Here is a 21,185-nt window from a genome sequence, read left to right on the forward strand (position 1 = left end):
TCGCCTGTCCCTTTTTCGTTTTGACTTTTTGGTTTCTGTCTGACTGTCTCGTCGTGTGCGTCCGTCGTCACCTTGGTTTTTTGGTGATTGGTGGAGGATGGGTTAGGTGGGGGAACTGTTGCCCTTTTGCAATTGGACGTGGGTGTGTTTAACGGATCTTAGGTTGAGGAGTGGGAAAAGTCTTCGGTCGTCAGTGGTATGATTTATTGGGACAGGTCTGGGTTCGGTCGTTTTAGGGAATCGGAGTTGTCGGATTGCAGTAGTCATAAAAAAATATAAACGGTCAGTTTCGCAGCCGCTCCGCATGCGCCTTTTACATTTTGAATATCCCTTCCAGGTATATCGCCTGGAGGGAACGGAAGACCGGTAGGGTTCGTAGGATTTCTTGTTGCTCTCGCAACATGCCGCCCCCCTTGAACAATTGTGTTCAATTATTGTTAAGGCTGCTACGACGGTTTACAACGCGTTATACTTAATGTACTCCTTCTTAATCTACGTAATATAATTATGCTATGGTTGTTGACTATCTTATATGACTAGTATATATAACGCTTTATGACTGTTTATAATATAATACAAATATAGCTTATATCTTAAATCGGCAAGGGTGCTAGACATTTCAGTGATCTTTTGTATTCACCGTTCGCAGTTCGTATCGTAACGACTCTAACAATATTGTCTTCTCCCGGGTGAAGTTGTATTATTCTCGCTAAGGTCCATCGCATCGCTGGTAAATTGTCGTCGCGTACGATAACAATGCTGCCTATGTCTACTTGTTCCGGTTTACGAGCATGCCATTTTTTGCGTGTGGTGAGTTCGTGTAGATACTCTTTACTCCAACGTCGCCAAAAGTGTTGTCGCATTTTCTGAACATGTTGCCACGATGACAATCGACCAGATGGGACCTCTGTCCAGTTGTAATCGGGTACACTTGTTAACGTATCGCCTATTAGGAAATGTGCAGGTGTCAGGACGGAGAGATCGTTTGGATCGGAGGACAGAGGTGTAAGCGGTCGGGAATTAAGAATGGCCTCGATCTGATTGACATAGGTTAGCAGCGCCTCATACGATAGTAGGGTTTCACCTATTACTCGCGTCATGTGAAATTTTAACGATTTTACGGCCGCCTCCCAGAGTCCTCCGAAGTGCGGGGACCGTGGTGGAATAACGTGCCACTGTATGTTTTCGTTGGCTAGAGTGTTTGCGATGTTACTATTTGTCGATTGAGACCTTACAAACGCGTACAATTCGTGTAATTCTCGTTTGGAACCAACAAAATTTGTTGCGTTGTCCGAGTAAATATGAGCGCTTTTTCCTCTACGAGCAAAGAATCGACGTAACGCTGCGAGGCAAGCTTCGGTAGTTAAATCGGTTACTATTTCTATATGGACCGCCTTTGTGGCAAAGCATACGAAAATAGCCAGGTATACTTTTTCCTTCCCCCGGTTTCGTTTCGTTTTCTCCTTAATGAATACTGGCCCGCAAAAGTCAACGCCTGAATGTAAGAATGGTCGTGTGTAATTGACTCTACCCTTCGGGAGATCCCCCATCAGGTAATCTAATGTGATAGGTTTGGCGCGCCGACAGGTAACGCAAGCATAAATATTATGCTTCACCGCATTTCTACCGCCCGGAATCCAGTATTTTTGTCGAATCGAGTGGAGGGTCGTTTGGGTTCCGCTGTGAAAGTTTTGCAAGTGATGGTGCTTTATAATTAAGTTTGTGACATGATGTCCCTTGGGTAGTAACAACGGATGTTTCTCCGAATATGTTAGTTTGGAATGCGCCAGCCGACCTCCCACTCTCAATAATCCATCCTTATCTATGAATGGAGTTAACGGGGATAATGAGCTACTGCTATCGTTTTGTTTAATGATGTTGTGAATTTCTTTACTAAATCCTTCCTGTTGAGTGAGCTTTATTATACGCAATACGGCCTTGTTTAACTCATCTGCTGTGAGCCCAGTCGAAACCCGTTCCTTACGTGAGCTGTTAGTCCGAAATCGCAAGCAATATGCTATGACACGTTTTAGTTTTACAAACGATGAAAATCGACGTAGTATTTCGTACTCTGTTTTTTGGGTGATGAATGCCTTCAGGGGGCGCAGTTCTGGAATTTCCACTGCGGTTAATTTTGTAATTGGCCATTGATTTCCTTCGGCCGACAACCACACCGGTCCGAAATGCCATAATCTGTTTTCTAGGTATTCTATGGTCGTCAAGCCTCGAGATACTACGTCCGCTGGGTTGTCGCCTGACGGAACATGTCGCCATTCGTATTTATTTGTGATTGTTTGAATTTCCGCTACTCGATGGGAAACAAAGGTCTTTAAAGCATGAGGTGACGAACTTATCCAATTTAGCACTATTGTTGAATCTGTCCAAAATTTAATTTCTTTAAATTGTAAATGATGTAAACTGCTCAAGACGTTATTAAATAAATTTGCTAGTAGATGTGCTGCACACAGCTCGAGTCGTGGTAGCGTTAATGTTTTTAGAGGTGCAACCCGTGATTTGGCACATAATAATTGCGTTTGTATCTCCTGATCGTTCTGCGATCTTATGTAGATACATGCTCCGTATGCTCGCTCACTAGCATCACAGAATCCGTGGAGTTGTAGTGAGGCGTAATTACCGATTACTACTTTACGCGCTATGTTGACCCTTTTGACGTGTGTTAAGTCCTGGCAATAATTAATCCACCTTGTATAGATTTCTACGGGTACTGATTCGTCCCAATCTAGCTTAATTGCCCATAGCTCTTGCATAAGCATTTTTGCTCGAATTATGATCGGCGCTAGCAGTCCTAGGGGGTCGAATAACTGTGCTACTTGTGATAATATAGAGCGCTTTGTAATGCGTCTTGTTAATGTGAATTCTTTGTTCGCGTAATTTATTACGTCTTCTCGTGCATTCCACTGTATACCTAGAGCGTTTATTGTATTGTCGAGATCTAAATTGAGATGAGCATCCTCACATTTGTCTTGCTGACCGTCAATTAACTCAGGGACATTGGATGCCCATTGTCTGAGTTGAAATCCTCCTTTATAACAGAGAGTTGTGATTTCTTCTCGGATCTTGATCGCGTCCTCGTATGTTTTCGCGCCTGTTAGTAAGTCGTCCACGTAAAAGTCTGTACGAAGTATGTCTGCCGCTAGTGGGTGATTGGCGGCTTCGTCCTTTGCTAATTGATGCAACGTTCGGATGGCTAAGAATGGGGCGCACGATGTTCCGTACGTTACTGTTTTTAAACGGTATGTTTTTATGGGCTGATCAGAAGTTTCTCGCCACAAGATTTTTTGATATTTGCAATCGTCTGGGTCTATTTCTATTTGCCGATACATTTTTGCGATGTCTGCAGTAAGTACATAAACGTGTGACCGAAACCGAATCAACAGGGAAAATAAATCCCCTTGGATAGTGGGGCCAGTCATAAGTGTCTGATTCAGCGATATACCTGTCGAGGTTTTGCAGGAGGCGTCGAATACAACCCTGAGTTTTGTCGTTAGACTATTGCCTTTTATTACCCCGTGGTGCGGTAGGTAGTAACCGTCATCTGGTGCGCAGACCTGGGCTACGGTCATGTGCCCTAACTCTTCGTATTCCCTTAAAAATTCTGTGTATAGCGATTTTAATTGAGGGTTCCGGCTAAGTGACCGTTCTAAGCTGTAAAACCGTTTCAAGGCTACGTTGTACGAATTGCCGAGATTCATGGTACCCGTTTTGAAGGGAAGTCCAACGGTATATCTGCCCGTTTCTTTATTACGGGTAGTTGTTTCTATATATCGTTTTTCGCATTCTGACTCTTCCTCAGATCGGAGTAATCGTTGAGGACCGTTTTCTACTTCCCAAAATTTCGCGATTTGTTCGTGAAGCGACTCTAAGGCTAAATTACAAACCTGAGGGTTTGATTTATTTGATGTCGGTAGGTTGCCCGATACTACCCAGCCCAATTTGGTTTTTTGCAAGATAACAGACGTATTACTGAGAGCGATTTGACCGATTGCGAGCAATTTATAAAATAGTTCAGCTCCGATTAAGCCATCAATTCGCGAAGGTTTATGAAAGTTGGGATCTGCTAGTCGTATGTTCGCAGGTATTTTTAGTTCCGCGGCGCGTATCGCTTGATTGGGGATGGAACCGCTGATCCGGGGAACTACCAAGAAGTTTAATTTTGCAGAAAACAGACTCATGCGCGATTGTATCGTAGTGCTAACCGACGTGTTGATTGTTGACGTGATTTGATTGATGCCGGTTACTGGAATGTTTATTGCATCGCGTCGGAGACCGAGTTTGGTGACTATATTATCCGTAAGGAAATGCGATTGTGATCCTGAATCTAGTAAGATGCGACATGTATGGAGTGTGCCGTTCTCGTCTGCAATGTGAATCAATGCGGTCGACAAAAGTACCTCCGATGGTGAATTTATCGTACTGAGCGTGGTAGTTGGAGATAGCGATAGTTGGTTCGATTCTTGATTGTCTATGTGTATCATCGTGTGGTGCTTACCCTTGCATTTTTTGCATGCGGTTGCCTTACAGTTTTTGGTCGCGTGATTCGACCGAAGACAGTTATGGCAGAGTCCCGACTTCCGTATTAATTCGATTCGTTGGTCCACATTCATGCTTACGAGCTTTGGGCAATATTGCGTATAATGACTTCCCTTGCATATATTGCAGATACAATTAAATGCTACGCTGCTGGGATACGCGAGTGACGATTTCGAATGATTGTACGGATTGTGTGGTGCGCGTTGTACGGATTGATACGGTTTTCTACCTGTTTCTGGTTGCGTTTCTTCTAGCAATTGGCAGCGGTTATGGAGAAACTCTAAGAGCTCATTAACGGTCGGAGATGTCTTCCCCTGTGTACGTTCTTTCCATTTTAGACGAGTTTGCTCGTCTAATTTTGAGGTAATGGCATATATCGGAAAGGCCTCTAAGAACGGCTTGTCTAAGGCCTCTAGCGCGCGATAATGTTTATTGGCCTTATCTAACAGCTCGCGTAAGGAATTTGGTTGTGCTCTATTAACAAGAGGTAATTCAAAAAACGACTTTACTCTACTGTTTACGATCGCGGTGGGATTATTGTAACTCTTTTCTAAAATGTCCCACGCTACCTTGTAATTGGCTGCGGTGGTCTCTAATGATTCTACCTTTTCTGCTGCTTTACCTGTCAGGCATGAGCGCAGATACATTAATTTTTGCGCGTCTCGAAATCGAGGGTTTTCGTGTACCGCTGACTTAAAGGTGTCGCAAAAACCTGGCCATGTTTCGTACGATCCGGAGAACTTAGGTAAATGTAATGTAGGCAATTTTACGTTAGTTTCATTGTCAGATTGTTCATCGTCATCTACTGGGGACCCTGTGCTCCTTGCTACCGATTTTTCGAATTGCTTCGTTGCGTTATCGACGATAGTCTGTGCTTCTGCGATTACTTCGAAATAATTGTGTTCGAACTGTGCACGTTCTTCTAATCGCGTCTTAAATATTTCCGGTCCCGCCAACAATTCTAATGCTTCTTGAATCGAATCGAACGTTTTAAAGTCCTCTTGTATTTTTGTGATTCGCGTCCGTAACTGATTGATCGTGGTACTTTCCGATCGATTACATTCCGCTATGAATTTACGAAACGTGGTTATCTTTGATTTCATCGTAGCGCGTTTTCTAACGAGGTCGGATTCGCTTAATTCCTTAGAGGTCGCCATGCTAATCAGAGTCGAGGTATGACGGCGGATCGAGATATTAGATAGGACAGGCGATACTTTATTAGTGACTTACGATTATCGATGTTCTCGTTACGCGTCTGTCTGATGTGGTTGCTTCCACAGGTGATGTCTTCTTTCGAGTGTTGTCGTTGTTGCTGCTTCCGTGATTGGATGCGGCTGATGTTTCGATGGAGTGTTGAGGATCCCGCTGCGCTTCTTCGGCGGCGATGATCCTGATGACTGCAGTCGTCGGATGTGATGCTTCAGGCGTCACTGAATCCTCTCGCTGCTTTGTTGATGCTGTACTTCTGTACAGCCGATTGTGATGTTGTCCCTTGGTGATGCAAAGGTAGCGCTCACGTCACTAGCGACTTTGCAATCCTCCTTGGCACTGATGCGATGTTGTGGATCAGCAGTTTTTCAACAGTGATCCGGCTCGAAGGACCAAATTTATGTATACGAAGGCCTCGAATAGTTGGTCGTTGCCTTCTTCTCAATATTTGAATTGATATTGAGCACCTTTAAAGATGGGGAAGGAAAACACTTCTCGTGGTTCGCGTTTTGACAAATATATTTATTCGCGTTATAGATGTGGGAGTTCGCCTGTCCCTTTTTCGTTTTGACTTTTTGGTTTCTGTCTGACTGTCTCGTCGTGTGCGTCCGTCGTCACCTTGGTTTTTTGGTGATTGGTGGAGGATGGGTTAGGTGGGGGAACTGTTGCCCTTTTGCAATTGGACGTGGGTGTGTTTAACGGATCTTAGGTTGAGGAGTGGGAAAAGTCTTCGGTCGTCAGTGGTATGATTTATTGGGACAGGTCTGGGTTCGGTCGTTTTAGGGAATCGGAGTTGTCGGATTGCAGTAGTCATAAAAAAATATAAACGGTCAGTTTCGCAGCCGCTCCGCATGCGCCTTTTACATTTTGAATATCCCTTCCAGGTATATCGCCTGGAGGGAACGGAAGACCGGTAGGGTTCGTAGGATTTCTTGTTGCTCTCGCAACACGGACTATATCCCATTCTGCGTTAATTATTAATGGTACTGAGATTTTGAAGAATATTTTGTTATTTAGTGTAAATACTTTGAGTGCAGCTATGTCTAGAATAAATTGAAAATTTTCTTTCTTAGGTTCTATAGCGGAATTAAGTGCCTTATGTGCCAAAGCTTTGCCAAAATTGTTTATGAAAATTTCGTGGTCTATGATCTGTGGACTAATTATCCCTTGTTTAGCCATTAATATCACGTTAAGCGTCTCGTCAAGTTGAAATTGTAAGTCATATATAGCGCTTTCTGTTCTGATAAACAGTTCTGTGATCAATTCCTCTCGATTGGTTGCTTGTTCTAAATCCTTAAATGCTAAACTCAAATTCTCAATGCGTTTGATTCCGTCCGAGCTTATGATTTTTCTAATTAAAGCGGTCTGATTGCTTACAATGGTTTTCAGTTCGTTTCCTTCGTTGAACAGTTTGTCGATATTCGCGTTTATTAATTCTAAATCGTTATTGTCTAATGTACCGAATAAGCTCTTGGATACTGATCCTATAATATTTAATAGCCCTCTCTTATATCTACTATGTGTGATTAATTTTAGGTGTAGCGCTAAGCTATCCAATTTTTCTATTCGTTCGTTTAGTGAATCAATCTCGTTCTTTAGTCTGCAAGCTTCTTTACATTGTATCTGAATACCTTTAGTATACATCTTAACTTGATTAAACCTTATAAATACATCGTCTATGTTCAATCCTATGTAAATATCTACTTCTGAGTTATACAAGTATGCTTTATTGATTTCCTCGTGGAATATCGAGCTGTCCTCTAAGGGTACTATATCTAATCCGTATACGAGGTTCCCGGTAAAGGTGATGGTGACCGCCCTGCAAAGTAAGGTTTTAATCGGTTACCGTGTATCTTTTTAACTTGGTTGACGACAAAAATTTCATAGTACGGTGTGTTGACTCTTTGTATCCTATATGGTCCTAACCATTCAACATCTAACTTGTCTTTTTTATGATCGTTGTGTACTAACACAAAATCTCCTTCTTTAAATATTGCCTGAGTCCTGACAATCTTTCTTCTTTGGTCCCTTTGATACCTCTTTTTACTCTTCAACAGAGTTTCTCTAGCCAGTGTCAAATATCTATTCAATTGTTTTTGCCAAAGTGAAAACATTTCATCGTAGGTGAAACCTGTGGTTCTCGCGATGGATGAGGGTAGGTTAGCTTTTCTACCGAAGGTGAGTTCGAAAGGTGTAAAGCCAGTTGCTTCATGAATAGAAGTATTGTATCCTAGACAAATAAAGTTCAGAACATCGTCCCATTCCTTGTCACTGTCATGTAAGCTAGTTCGTATTAAATCTTTTACTGTAGCATGAGTTCTTTCTAAGGATCCGTTGGATTGGGGATGGAAGGATGTAGTCTTTACGTGTTTGATTTTAAATGCTTCCTCGAATTTCGTCATTAGTTCGCTAACAAAGTTTTGTCCCTGGTCGGTGAGTATTGTTTTAGGTGCTGAAAATATGTATATGTAGTGGTCCAGTAATGCATTAAGTATCGACTCTGTCTGTTGTGTTTTTAGGGGTACTAGTATGAGGTATTTCGTTAGGTCATCGTGTATAGAGAGTATAAATTGATTTCCTTTTTTGGTCTTTGTCATTGGGCCTATGATGTCCATAGCTATTTTATCGTTCGGTTGCATTGGCGTGTCTGATATTATTGGCATTTCTTTAGGTCTAATTCTTGTTAATTTTTCCTTTTGGCAGGCGTCGCACCTCTTCACATAATCTTCTATCTTCTCCATCAGGTGTGGTATTTTGAATTTGTCCTTTATTCTCTGATAGGTCTTCTGTATTCCGAAGTGTCCGGTGGCGTCATTGTGGTTTTCTTTCAGTATCGTCTCTATTTCTTCTTCCGTCAGTTCTCGTATCGGTTCCCATGCGAAGTAGATCGTTTTATACCGGTCGTTGAAGTACATTAGTATGATCTTGATCCTATTTTTCTCCATTTCGGTTAGTGCCTTGTCTCCGATTCCAATCTTCGTACTTTTCTGCAGTATTTGGTATATTTTCTTCAGCCAGTTTATTCTGTCGTAATTGCCTAGTTCTGTTTTGGTTAACTGATAGAACGTATGGTCATTTGGTACGATCTTTAAACGCGCTGGTATTGTTTCATCCTTTTCCCATTCGTCGAAAATCTTTAAGTGGTTTTGAATTTCAGGATCTTCTTCGTCTTGTTGCCTGGTGATTGCATGTACTCTTGACAACGCGTCCGCGGCTGTGTCATCCTTTCCTTTTGTATATTCGATCTCGTATTCGTACTCTTCCAATTTCAGTCTCCATCTCATTAATCTTGAAGAAGGATCTTTACAGTTGTTTAACCATTTGAGTGCTTGGTGGTCGGTGCGTATGACGAACTTCCGCCCTAACAGGTATTGTCTCAGTCTCTTTACTGCCCATACGATGGCCAATAGTTCTTTTTCTGTTGTCGTGTAGTTTCGTTCAGGTGCGTTAAGTGTTCGCGATATATAACAACATGGGTGTCCGTCTTGTGATAGTACTGCTCCTATACCTTCGTTACTGGCGTCTGTCGTTAGTGTAAATTGTCTGTTAAAGTCTGGGTATGTCAATACGGGTGCTTCACATAGCTTTTGCTTTAAGGTTTCGAAACTGTTTTGTTGTTTGTCTGTCCAGTGGAATGGTACGTCTTTTTGGGTCAAGTCTGTCAATGGTTTAGCGATCTTTGAAAAGTTCCGTATGAATTTTCGATAGTATCCGGATAATCCTAAAAATGATTTGATTTCTGTCGGTGTTGTAGGTACTTTAAAACGTTCTACAGCTAGTATCTTTTTAGGGTTTGGTTTGACTCCTTCCGCGGTTACTAGGTGTCCAAGGTATTCTAGTTCAGGTTTTAAAAATTCGCATTTGTCTGGCTGTATCTTTAGTCCAAGTTCCCTGAGTCTCTGAAGTACCATAGCTAAGTTTTCGTTGTGTTTCCCTATTGTGTCTCCGAAAATTATTATGTCATCTAAGTAAACGAAGCAGTGTTTATTAACTAGTCCTCTAAGTGCTGTGTCCATCATTCGTTGAAAGGTAGCTGGTGCATTCTTAAGTCCAAAAGGCATTCTGTTATAGTGAAAGTGTCCCTGAGGTGTACTAAAGGCTGTGTATTTTTTTGAGTCAGGATCCATAGGAATTTGGTGGAAACCAGAGGATAGGTCTAAGGCCGAAAAGAATTTAGCGTTTCCTAATTGACTAAGTATGTCGTCGATGTCTGGTAAAGGGTAAGCGTCTTGGTCTGTCAATTCGTTTAATTTCCTAAAATCGATAACTATTCTCCATTTCTGTTTTCCTGAAGCATCTGCCTTTTTAGGTACCACCCATACAGGAGAGTTGTATGGCGAATCCGATTCTTCGATAATTTTCTTATTGAGCATGTCATTCATTTGCTTCTCGATTTCGAGCTTGTGACATTCCGGAGGTCTATACGATTTAGTGTTAATGATTTTATTTTCTTTCAAAGTTATAGTGTGTTTAGCAAGGTTAGTACAGGGTAGGGTATCGGTTTCTAAGTTGAACACGTCTAAGTAATGGATTAAAATTTTCTCAATAGGTTCGCGAAGGTTTTTCTCTATATGACTTGTTCTCACTATGGCTTTGAATTTCCCAATTTGGTCTATGTCGTTTATGTTATAAATTTGGTTAGAGATATCTTTGTTTGTCTCGCCAAAGTTGAAGAAGCATACTCGCGTTGGTCTGCCTTCGAGATAGATTGTCTGAACTTTGACTTCTCCTGGTTGTACTGTAGCTGGTTTCTGAAAATATAGCACATTGTCGTTAAGCTTGATTTTATCATTAGAGATTTCATATTGGTACTTTTCTAAGCAAGGTAGCCCTATGATTCCGTCTTCTATTAAAGGAAAGTCGTCTGGTATAACAAAGAATTTATGTGATTGGTCAAAGATTCGAATTTTAACGTATCTGTCTGTAGTGTAACGGTCTTGTCCCATAAAAAATGTTCGCGGTTCTGTTTTGTTCATAACGCTATTAATTTTTGATTCTTTAATTAAATTTATTCCTGCTCCTGTGTCGATGAGGTGTATCCGTCTTCCTCCTGATGTATTGAATGTGGTGGTAAGAAGTCTTCCTGTTGTTGTATTGACTCGAATTCTTGGCCGTTCTCGATCTCTACTCTGTTTACCCGTGGTGGTAGGTTTCGCTGGCTGGCTGGTGGAAAATTTCCATTCGGACACTGGTTGGCTATGTGTCCCGAGCGATTGCACTTGAAGCATTTTATTGCTGCGTGTTCAGCTAATGGTGTTCGTTCGAGGCGCCTGAAGCTGTTTGCTGCTGCTGACTGCGCGATTGTTCGTACCGTAGGTCGTCGCTCGTCGTAGCGTCTTGGTTGTTGTTGATTAGCGAAGCGGTTGGTGTTCACTGCTCGTTCCGATCGTGATGCTGCTGGTCGCTTCCATTCGTTTTGCTCTTCTCGTAGATAGCGTTCGATTTCCGCTGCTTTCTTCTCGGTTTCGGCTAAAGATTGAGGTTCGTTTGCCAAAAGCGTTCGTCCTATTTCTCTTCTGAGTCCTTTCAGATAGATTCTATTCACTTTCTTCATTGTTGCTTCCATCATTATGCGCCTGGTTATTGGTTGCGGATATTCGTTGGTAATGGCATATGTTAGCTTGTTCAATACGCGTCTGAATCGGATGTTAAAGTTCTGTACACTTTCTTCTTTTCCTTGCTTGATTTCCCGCAGTTGCTCGCTGTATTCGTCTGTGGTTACCTGAGTTGCCACGTTTGATCGTAACGCTTCGTATAGTTCACCAAAAGATTCTATTTGTAAATTTCGTATCCCTTGGGCCGCTTTCCCAATGATTTTCTCTACTTTAATGGCTTTTAATAGCAATTCTTTTTCGGTGCACATGTTGCGCATGGAACGTACTTCTTTAATAAAATCTTCTACCCCAATATCGTCATCTCCGTTTAGCGTTGGAATATACCGTATAGCATCCTTGGCTCGTAGCGTTGGAGTACAGTCTGTTGTTCGTTCAGAAGCTTCATCGTTCACATCATTATTGATTGTGACTATCGGTGGTGCTGTTCGAGTTGTGGTGGTTTGTTCAGCTCGTTCTTGTTGTATGGCTGTACTTGCACCATCGTCGCCCGTTATTAGGGATCCGAACTCGTCAGTTGTCACTGTTCTAATACTTACGCCCATCCGTAGATCAGCGAGGTTCTTGCCGAGGATCTCTATTTCCCTAATACGTTTTTTATTTTCTTCGTCAGCTTGTTTCGTTAGTAGCACGAATTGCCTTTGAACTTCCGACATTTCTTTTTCATGTCGTTCGTTTTGCTTTTGCATAGCATCTAGGATTGCTCTTAGATTGGGGTCTACACCTGTAGAGGTTGAAGCTTGTTCTCCGTTCTTTGTCATTATTGTAACCTTTTCGTCGTCTTGAATCTTGACTGCTGATGCTACTACCTCTTACGCGGTAATAAATAAATGAAGCCAGAGTTTTACCTTAGTGATTGCCGTAGCACGGGGCGGTTCCGTAGAAAGCTCCAAATCGACTGGTTCACTGGATTCGTTATAGTGCAGTTGTCTTCAGAGTTGACCGTAGTCCCAAGGAGTGGCTCTTCCGTAGTAGAGTTGTCGTTGGTTTACTTGAAGATCGATTTGCACTATCCTGGCAGGATCGCCAAAATGTGACGTAAACTGGGTGAAAATACTTGAAAGAAGGAGAGTGGGAGTTACCCAGCTCTTTATCCCGTTCTTTACTGACAAAAAGTATAAGTTTATTTAAGACAAAGTTACAAAACGGAGGTTCAGCCAAGATTGACTGCCCTGGGAATGTTCCCATACTTATAGCTTGACCTTATTGATTAGTAATGCATTTTTTTGGGGGCTTTCGAAATCAGGCGGATGTGATTTGACTAATGCTGTTGCGTACGCGTGTATCGAGAAATGCTGTGGTGTCGAGGTGAATGCTCGGGGAATGCTGACTTGTGCAAATGACTCGGGAAATGCTGTGGTGTCGAATGGAATATGATCTGGTATAGCTCGGGGATTTTTAGGGCGTTACACTCGCGTGGGAGGTTTCCCTCGACGATCCCACTGCCGTCCCACGTTTTGAGTCTCTGGAGACCTTCTTGGAGAACCGCGCTCACTCCTTCACGTCCATGAGGAGCGTAGAGGTTCCCAAGACTCTGAGGACGGATGATTCGTCAGGACGTCGCGGCTCCTCCACCCGCCATCTGATGGCCGTCAAGGTCGAGGAATCGAAGCCGAAGGGAAAGAGCGGCCGTCAGTGCCCGCTCTGCACCGGAAACCATGCACTCGGATCGTGCAGACGATTTCAAGAGTCGTCTGCTACGAAGCGCCGGGAATTCGTCGAGAGCCAGAGTCTCTGTCTCTCGTGCCTCGCGACTGGACACCGACTCCCTCAGTGCACCTCCACATTTCGGTGCTGGGTTTGCGGTCAGCGGCATCACACGACGCTTCATGACGCCTGTGCCGCCAAGGACAGGAACCGCTTGGACACTTCCGCCACAGCAGCCATCCACGCGGTGAAGACGCATCAGGGAATCCTCCTGGCAACGGCACGGGTCAAGTTGGAGGCTCCAGATGGAAGGACTCTCCTGGTGCGAGCGTTGCTGGACTCAGGCTCGGAGTCGTCGTTCCTGAGCGAGTGGGCTGCTCAATCGCTGCGATTGCGGAGACAGACGGTGCGAGTGTTATTAACAGGGTATCAGGGCACCAACGTCGGGACTGCTCGCTCGAAGGTACGGGTAAGATTGTGTTCCCCGTGCGACTCAGAGTTTCAGGTGGATGTGGAGGCTTTGGTGACCAAATCCCTTACCGCCCCCACGCCGTCGAAGCGCGTGGTGCAACAGGAATGGCCACACATCCGAGGTTTGCCACTTGCTGATCCGGACTTCGCCAATCCGGCACGCGTGGATGTGCTTCTCGGAGCCGACGTGTGCGGACTCCTATTCCGAGAGAGAAGGGTCGGACCGGCCGGAACGCCGGTCGCCATGCGCACGCCGTTCGGATGGACACTGATCGGCCCCGCTGGAGAAAAGCCTGCCCCAACCAGGACCGCCCGGATCCACCATGTGAGCTGCGAGGACCCGCTCCCAGATCTCCGACGGTTCTGGGAGATCGAAGACGTGCCATCGTCGCAGTTGCTGTCTCCAGAAGACCTGAAATGCGAGAACCTGTTTAACGACACGACGTTTCGGGAAAATTCGGGACGGTATGTTGTCAGGTTACCTTTCAGGGGGGAGGGACGACCACCCATGGGTAAGTCGAGAGTGGCCGCACTCCGGAGACTCCTCAGCGCTGAGACAAGACGAGAACGGGACCAGCAGCTGAGGGAACACTACGTGACCTTCATGCAGGAGTACCGTCGACTTGGACACATGATCGTCGCACGAGCCCCCCTCCAGGAACGAGACCAGGGGTATTATATACCGCATCATGCGGTCTGGAAGATGACCGCCGGGAAGAAGAAGATCCGCGTCGTCTTCAACGCTTCAGCTGCGTCAATCGCAGGCCGCTCCCTCAACGACGAGCTGCTGGCGGGGCCAAAGCTGCAGAGCGACCTCTGGGCGATAATCACTCGCTGGCGCCTCTTCAGGGTGGCCTTCTCGACAGACATCGTCAAAATGTTCAGGCAAATCTCGGTGCACCCTGAAGATCAAGATTGGCTCCGCATCCTATGGAGAGATGACGCCACTCACTCCGTGTCTGATTACAGGCTGACCACGGTGACGTACGGAACCGCCCCCGCCCCGTACTTAGCGCACAGGGTGTTGCAACAGCTGGCGACGGACGAGGAAAGTCGATTCCCTTTGGGCGCCCAGGCCCTCCGTCGTAACTGCTACGTGGACGACATCCTCTGCGGCGCGGACAACCTCCAGCAGGCGCGGGAAGTACGCCGTCAGCTGACCGGCATCCTCGAGTCAGCCGGATTTCCGTTGGACAAATGGGCCACCTCGATCCCCGAGCTCGGCTCAACGGACTCGGACCTGAAGACGATTCAGGACGAGGATGTCCACGGCGCACTGGGACTCCAGTGGGACACGCGAAACGACTCCCTGGCGGTGCGAGGGCTCCGGCTGCCAATCTTGTCCGCGGCGTCCCCCTGGACGAAACGGACGATTCTGTCCGAAATAGCTCGCCTATTCGATCCGTTGGGATGGCTGGCACCCGTGATAATTCGTGCCAAAATTTTGATGCAGGACCTCTGGTTGGCAGGAGTGACCTGGGACGATCCCGTTAGTCCATCACTCGATCACCGCTGGGCAGTCTTCAGGGGTGAGCTCGATCAACTGGGAGACGTCGCAATCCCAAGGTGGACCCACTTCTCTCCACACGGTTGCGAGTCGGAGCTCCACGGCTACTGTGATGCTTCGGAACGCGCGTATGCTGCCGCGGTCTACCTCACAGTTCGCCGGCCCTCTGGAACGACGACGTCGCTGCTGCTGGCAAAGTCTCGCGTAAGTCCGATCAAAACGCAGAGCATTCCACGACTCGAGCTCTGCGGGGCCGTCCTCCTCGCTCGGCTCTTGGCCTGCTTGCTGGCCTCCTTGGACCTCAGAGGAACGCCAGTGTACTGCTGGACTGACTCCACAGTAGCATTGGCCTGGATCCGCTCACATCCATCGAGATGGAAGCCATTCGTCGCTCACCGCGTATCAGAGGTACAGACTGTCCTACCTGGAGCATCGTGGAGGCACGTAAGCACCCTGGACAACCCCGCAGACTTGGCTACGAGAGGGATCTCAGCAGGCGAACTCCGAGTCGCTGACCACTGGTGGAACGGGCCTCCCTGGCTTCAGCTTCCCAGCTCCGAGTGGCCAACCTCGACGGCGACTCCGGCGGCATCAGAGGATACTCCAGACGAGCGTCACGTCTCCGTGGTCGTTGTGCAAGCTCCGGAACCTGAAGACGCCTATGCGGAACGATTCTCGACCCTGTCTCGGCTGATTCGAACCACCGCCTACGTGCGCCGCTTCGCCAACAACTGCAGAGCCGCTAACACTCGAGCCGGGGGTTCACTCACAGCATCGGAGCTTCGAGAAGCACTCCAGGCAGCGGTACGATCTGACCAGCAGAGAACGTTCCAAATCGAGCTCGACGCCCTTCGGCACGGAAAGGCTGTTCCGTCGTCTTCTTCCATCACAGCATTGGCACCCTTCATCGCCGACGATGGAATCCTCAGGGTAGGCGGTCGCCTCCTAAACTCCGGATTGCCGGAACCACGCCGTCATCCAGCCATCCTGGACCGTACGTCGCATCTGTCCACGCTGGTGATCCGAGACACCCATCTAAGGACCCTCCATGGCGGAGTGAATGCCACCATTTCCTGGATCCAGCGAGCGTTTTGGATCCCACGACGCCGACCGCGAGTGAAGCGCCTCATTAGAGAGTGCGTCACCTGCACAAGGCTGCGAGCGACTACCGGCCTTCAACAAATGGGAAACCTTCCGACCGCCATGGTGCAGCCGTCGAAGCCGTTCCTGCACACGGGAGTCGACTACGCCGGACCGATCCCCCTCAGGACCGCTAAGGGCAGAGGGCACAAGAGTCAGAAGGGTTATATCGTCGTATTTGTGTGCCTGGCCACCAAGGCCGTGCACTTAGATGCTGTCACCGATCTAACCTCATCCGCGTTTTTGTCTGCCTTCCACAGATTCACTGCCCGACGCGGTCGCTGTCAGCACCTCTACAGCGACAATGCAACGACCTTCAAGGGCGCGGACACCACTCTGCGGCAAATGTTCCACGCCGCATCGCAGTTCTATTCTTCGGTGGCCGAGGAACTAGCGAATAACGGAACCGAGTGGACGTTCATACCACCGTACTCGCCGCACATGGGAGGCCTGTGGGAAGCCGCGGTTAAAAGCATGAAATCGCACATGAAACGAGTCATTGGAGAAGCTACCCTCACTTACGAGGAGATGGCTACGCTGTTGAGTCGTATCGAGGCGTGCCTGAACTCCAGACCGTTGACGCCGCTGTCCGAGGATCCGCAGGACTGCGCTCCCCTCACCCCGGGTCACTTTCTTGTGGGGGAACCCATTCACGCCCCGCCCGAAGCACCGATCACTGACGTCCCACGCAGCCTCGATTCACGGTGGCGTCAAATCACTAATCTTCACAATCACTTTTGGCGTAGGTGGAGCCGGGAGTACGTCAACAACCTCCAACAACGCACGAAATGGCAACATCGACGGGAGAATATACGCGTCGGCACGCTCGTGCTGGTGAAGGACGACCTCACGCCGCCGACCCGCTGGCCGTTAGCCCGTGTTGTGGAGGCTATTCCGGGAAGCGACGGCCTCGTACGCGTGGTGACCCTACGATCAGGCTCCCGCACCTTCAGTAGGGCCGTCACCAAGGTGGTCCCACTGCCCGTACACGAAGAATCCGATGGACACGGAACGTCGTAACCACGCTTCCACGGCGTACAACCGATCTAGTCACTGTCGTCATGGCGGGCGGCGTACTACAACTAACCACGCTTCATTCACGCCGCGACGGACTAGATCAGACGGCCCCCCCCCCCCCCACCACGACGCCTCCGTGAACGACATGCAACACCGATGCCTCGCCGTTTACCACCGGGATGATTTCGGCGTGAACCCATCACGCCGAGGCGGGCGGCATGTTAAAGATTTATTTCATTATACATCCATTCTACATAATTCCTCATCTCATTATAACAAGTTTTACAACGTACAATTTTATACCAATGCACAATGTATACGAAACGCGAAAATAAACAACGACAACGATCTATCGATCGGCCTCGGCACGCTGCTGTCCCCGCACCGCGCCTCTCGCACCCCGCGAACGCCACGGGTGGATTGAGCAGCTCGAGCCTCGCGGGTGCGGCGGGGGGGGGGGGCGGACGCGGCGGATCGACGCGACCTGCTGATCGATCAGTTCGTCTATTGACACTACAACCGACAGTTCTTACGTGATTCAAGCCCATCCCGCCTGATCACCTAGAGTTTCGTCGATCGTTAGCATTCGCATGTATCTTAGACTGACCGGTAAGATTTCAATACTGAAATCCCCCAGAAGTCTAAAACACGGAGTGAAAAAGAGCTGAGACAAGGAGGCCACGCTAACGAGGGGTCGGTCTATGCCAAAAGAATAAAGGTAGGAAAGTGGACACCCGTTATTAAAAAGGGTTGGGCCCCCGATTAGAGTAGCGAAATAGTAAAAGTCAACCGATCAATTTGAAACTCGAAACCTAGCTATTTCGGAGTGCGACTAGTAAACGGTGCCAAATTGGGAGATATTTCTCCCGGGTGGAGGAAGTTTTTCGTCCCCCCCCCCCCCCCCCCGTTTCCGAGTTACAGGCGAAGTTAGGTCGGGTTTTGAAAATATAAGATAAATTGTGAGGACAAATTTGTAGAGAAAAACGAGACCTTTCCAACGAGCCGAAGAACGCGCGATTCGGACAAAGTTGAATTTTCGTTTCTAACGGGTGTCGGAAAAGTCCGAATAAATTTTGAAAATTCTGAGTACGTGGAGCAGTTGTAAATAAAATTTTTAGAACTAAGGGTGGGGTGGGGTTGACAGAAACCCCCTCTTGACGAAAAAATCGTTTTTTCTCAATTTTTTCGACAAAAACGAGGCCGGCCAAAGGGAAAAAGGAGTTTTTCGAAAAAACCCAAGATAGGGCGAGTGCCAGGGACCCTTAGGGCTATCCGTTAGGCATCGAAAAAATAGGTGTTGTATAGCCGAAAACACGCACTTCCCTCTTGGAAAAAGTGCCAAAAGGACCATTTGGGACGGGTTTTTCGGCGAACCCCGTTAGATAGGAGTGAAAATACACTTTTTATTAAATATGAGGCGAAATATTCACTACAAGGTGAAGCCAGATTTAAATGTTTTTTACCGTATTTTTTACAAAAATTTTTTTAATAGGTTAAGAGATAAGAAAAGTATAGCGAATAAGAAAACTACAGCGAATAAATATAAAAAACATATATATATATACATAGAAAATAACACCCGGCGTGCGAAGTGGAACTTAGAGCAAATTTAGGATATTCTAGTAAAATAAATAAAACTTAGAACCGTTAGATTAAAACTTAGAACTGTTCGATTAAAGCTTAGAATTTTTAGATTAAAAGAATTAAATAGAAGTAGATTATTTTAGCAAAATTTAAACGTTAAGTATAAGGCGAAAAATATATACACAGCGAAGAGATATAAATAATTAGAGTTCAGTAGACTAGAGAAAAGAAGTACTAAGCGAATAAAAATTATTAAGCGAATTTAAGTATAAGTAGATAGTTTTAAATTATACGAATTTATGTAATTTTTCAAAAAGGAATTGAAACAAATAGAGGCAAATTACCGTAAAAAAAAAAAAAAAAAAGGGTTAGGGTTAGGGTTACGGTTAGGGCCCGAGCGGGCCCGGGAACGGGACCCGAGCTCCGCGAGGAGGGTGTGGGCGCGGGGACGACCCCCGCGTCGACGTGTGCCCCCCGGGAGGGGGGCGGCGACGGCTGGGAGGGCGCGGGGGTCTCCCCCGCGCCAACGTGTGCCCCCGGTGGTGGGGGCGGAGTGGGTCTGGCGCGGGGAGTTTCCCCGCGCCCTGTTATGCCCCCACAACTGGGGGCGGTGAACTTGGGGGCTCGGGGTGTGAGCTGACCCGGGTCCCCGGGGGGGAGCGTAGCTCCCCCCGTGATAGGCCGACACCCCCGGGTTATTTTCCCGGTGTAGGGGGGTGTCGGTCCGTCCCTCCCCGATTGGGGAGGGGGATACGTGGGGGGTTGTGGGGAAAGGAAGGGTCGGGGCGTGCCGGATCACGCCTCCGACGGCCCTTCCTTCCGGTGGCGGCGTCTTCTTGCCTCGGCCGGGGCTGGTTCCTTCGGGATACCGGCTCCGAGCGGGGCACGAAGACTACGGGAGCTGGGGGTGGACCGAGCTGGGGCTCGGGAAGCCCAGTCCGAAGGCTCCAGGGATGGGGACACCGGGCGGGTCCTTCCGCTCGGGGTCTTATAGCGTAGGCAGTGGGGGAGGTTAACCCCTCCCCCGGGGCATGATGATAGCTGGGAGGTGTCCTGTTGAGTACTCGCGTGATCCAGGCACCTTCCGTGTAGCTTAGGTGGGCGTGAGGTTTTAGTGGGTAGTCCCCGGGGGTCCGTCCTCCGGGGAGAATCCCACATAACCCCGGCTTCCCCCAGGGAGTCGGGGTATGTATAAAACATTTCCTCACGATAAAAAAAAAAAAAAAAAGGGTTAGGGTTAGGGTTAGGGTATTAGATCCCCCCCCCCCTACCCAAATCAGAAGCGCTAATTATAAAAACGTCGGAAACAAGAACTTTCGCAGATCTATTTAAAAAACTAAAAACGAACCCAGGGGACAATATGCAAGGCATACATACGGTTAGAAAATCCCGGGGAGGGGATATTATTATAGAAATGGAAAGAGGCACTAATGCGGTAGTTTTGGAAAAATTTGCAAAAGAAACTCTAGGGGACGAAACTCAAATCAGAAGAATGGCTCCGAAAGTCATTTACGAAATAAAAGATTTGGACCCTACAGTTGACAGAGATGAACTCCAGGAGGAACTTTCCAGAGCGCTACAGAAACAGAAAACCGAAATTGAGGTAAAAACAATGAGGTTCGGATACGGGGGTACCAAGATGGCGATAATCTCCCTCCCCGCGGGGGAAGCACAAAAAATAGGGCAAGAAAACAAGATAAGAATAGGTTTTACGAACTGTAGAATTAGGAGAACACAGAACATCATCCGATGCTTCAAATGTCATGCTTTCGGACACATGTCCTATAATTGTGCTTATGATTTGAAAGGACAGGAATTATGCAGGAGGTGCGGTGGGGTGGGTCACCAAATCAACGGCTGCGAGGCCGTCAGATGCTGCGTCCTATGTACAAGGGAAGGAATCCATGCAACAAAGGCTGAACATGTAGCGGGGGCGGTAAATTGCCCCCAATACAGGAAGTATATGGAGCAGCTAGCTAGGAGGGAAGCTGCAAATTAAAATTCACGGTCAAAATTCTTCAAATAAACTTGAATCATTGCTGATTGGCCCATTACCTGCTCTCACAGACGGCGATAGACCTGGGAGCAGACATTGTTTTAATACAGGAGCCCCTCTACAATCCGGGAAATTGGGTATATTCAACAGGTGGCTCGGCAGCTGTATGGGTAACCAACAGGAACGGATTGAAAAGGAATGAGGACGGCGAAACTTTACAAATAAATGAGCTAAATAATACAAGAGAGGAAGCGGAGGATTTAAACAACGTAGGACAAGATAATATACAGGAACAAGAAGAAAACCCAGAAGAAACAACCGAAGTCCTCAGACAAAGGATTAAAAAAATCATAAGGAGGCAGGCAAAAGAAACAACAATGCAAAGATGGCAGAGAAAATGGGATGAAGGGACGGTCGGCAGATGGACCCATAGACTGATTCCCAATATCGA

General features: G+C 47.0%; 3 protein-coding genes across 3 annotated transcripts; 1 reads left to right on the top strand and 2 right to left on the bottom strand.

The window, feature by feature from the left end:
* Nucleotides 1-593: 593 nt before the first annotated feature.
* LOC143364275 (uncharacterized) lies at nt 594-10,736 on the bottom strand. Its single transcript, XM_076804709.1, has 10 exons — nt 7,687-10,736; nt 7,392-7,579; nt 6,787-7,244; nt 6,625-6,713; nt 5,983-6,099; nt 5,782-5,885; nt 3,458-5,617; nt 2,927-3,355; nt 2,636-2,806; nt 594-1,954 (listed from the first exon to the last, which is right to left on the bottom strand). Exons 1-10 carry the CDS (start codon nt 10,734-10,736, stop codon nt 594-596), a joined length of 8,127 nt encoding a protein of 2,708 aa, XP_076660824.1.
* A 32-nt stretch (nt 10,737-10,768) lies between these two features.
* LOC143364276 (uncharacterized) lies at nt 10,769-12,133 on the bottom strand. Its single transcript, XM_076804710.1, has one exon. It carries the CDS (start codon nt 12,131-12,133, stop codon nt 10,769-10,771), a length of 1,365 nt encoding a protein of 454 aa, XP_076660825.1.
* A 746-nt stretch (nt 12,134-12,879) lies between these two features.
* On the top strand, nt 12,880-17,157 carry LOC143364278 (uncharacterized). The gene has a single exon (XM_076804711.1). The coding sequence runs from the start codon at nt 12,880-12,882 to the stop codon at nt 17,155-17,157; it is 4,278 nt and encodes a 1,425-aa protein (XP_076660826.1).
* The last annotated feature ends 4,028 nt before the right edge of the window (nt 17,158-21,185 follow it).

The sequence above is a fragment of the Halictus rubicundus genome, unplaced genomic scaffold (assembly GCF_050948215.1).
Source record: "Halictus rubicundus isolate RS-2024b unplaced genomic scaffold, iyHalRubi1_principal scaffold0399, whole genome shotgun sequence".
Lineage (NCBI taxonomy): Eukaryota > Metazoa > Arthropoda > Insecta > Hymenoptera > Halictidae > Halictus > Halictus rubicundus.

What these genes read in the sequence shown, in the direction of transcription:
- LOC143364275 (XM_076804709.1), bottom strand. Translation starts at nt 10,736, where the DNA reads ATGAACAAAACAGAACCGCGAACATTTTTTATGGGACAAGACCGTTAC. An exon ending in CTCCTGCAAAACCTCGACAG is followed by an intron (nt 3,356 to 3,457) that starts GTATATCGCTGA and finishes TACTTACTGCAG; the next exon opens with ACATCGCAAAAATGTATCGG. An exon ending in CAATACAATAAACGCTCTAG is followed by an intron (nt 2,807 to 2,926) that starts GTATACAGTGGA and finishes TCGACCCCCTAG; the next exon opens with GACTGCTAGCGCCGATCATA.
- LOC143364276 (XM_076804710.1), bottom strand. Translation starts at nt 12,133, where the DNA reads ATGACAAAGAACGGAGAACAAGCTTCAACCTCTACAGGTGTAGACCCC.
- LOC143364278 (XM_076804711.1), top strand. Translation starts at nt 12,880, where the DNA reads ATGAGGAGCGTAGAGGTTCCCAAGACTCTGAGGACGGATGATTCGTCA.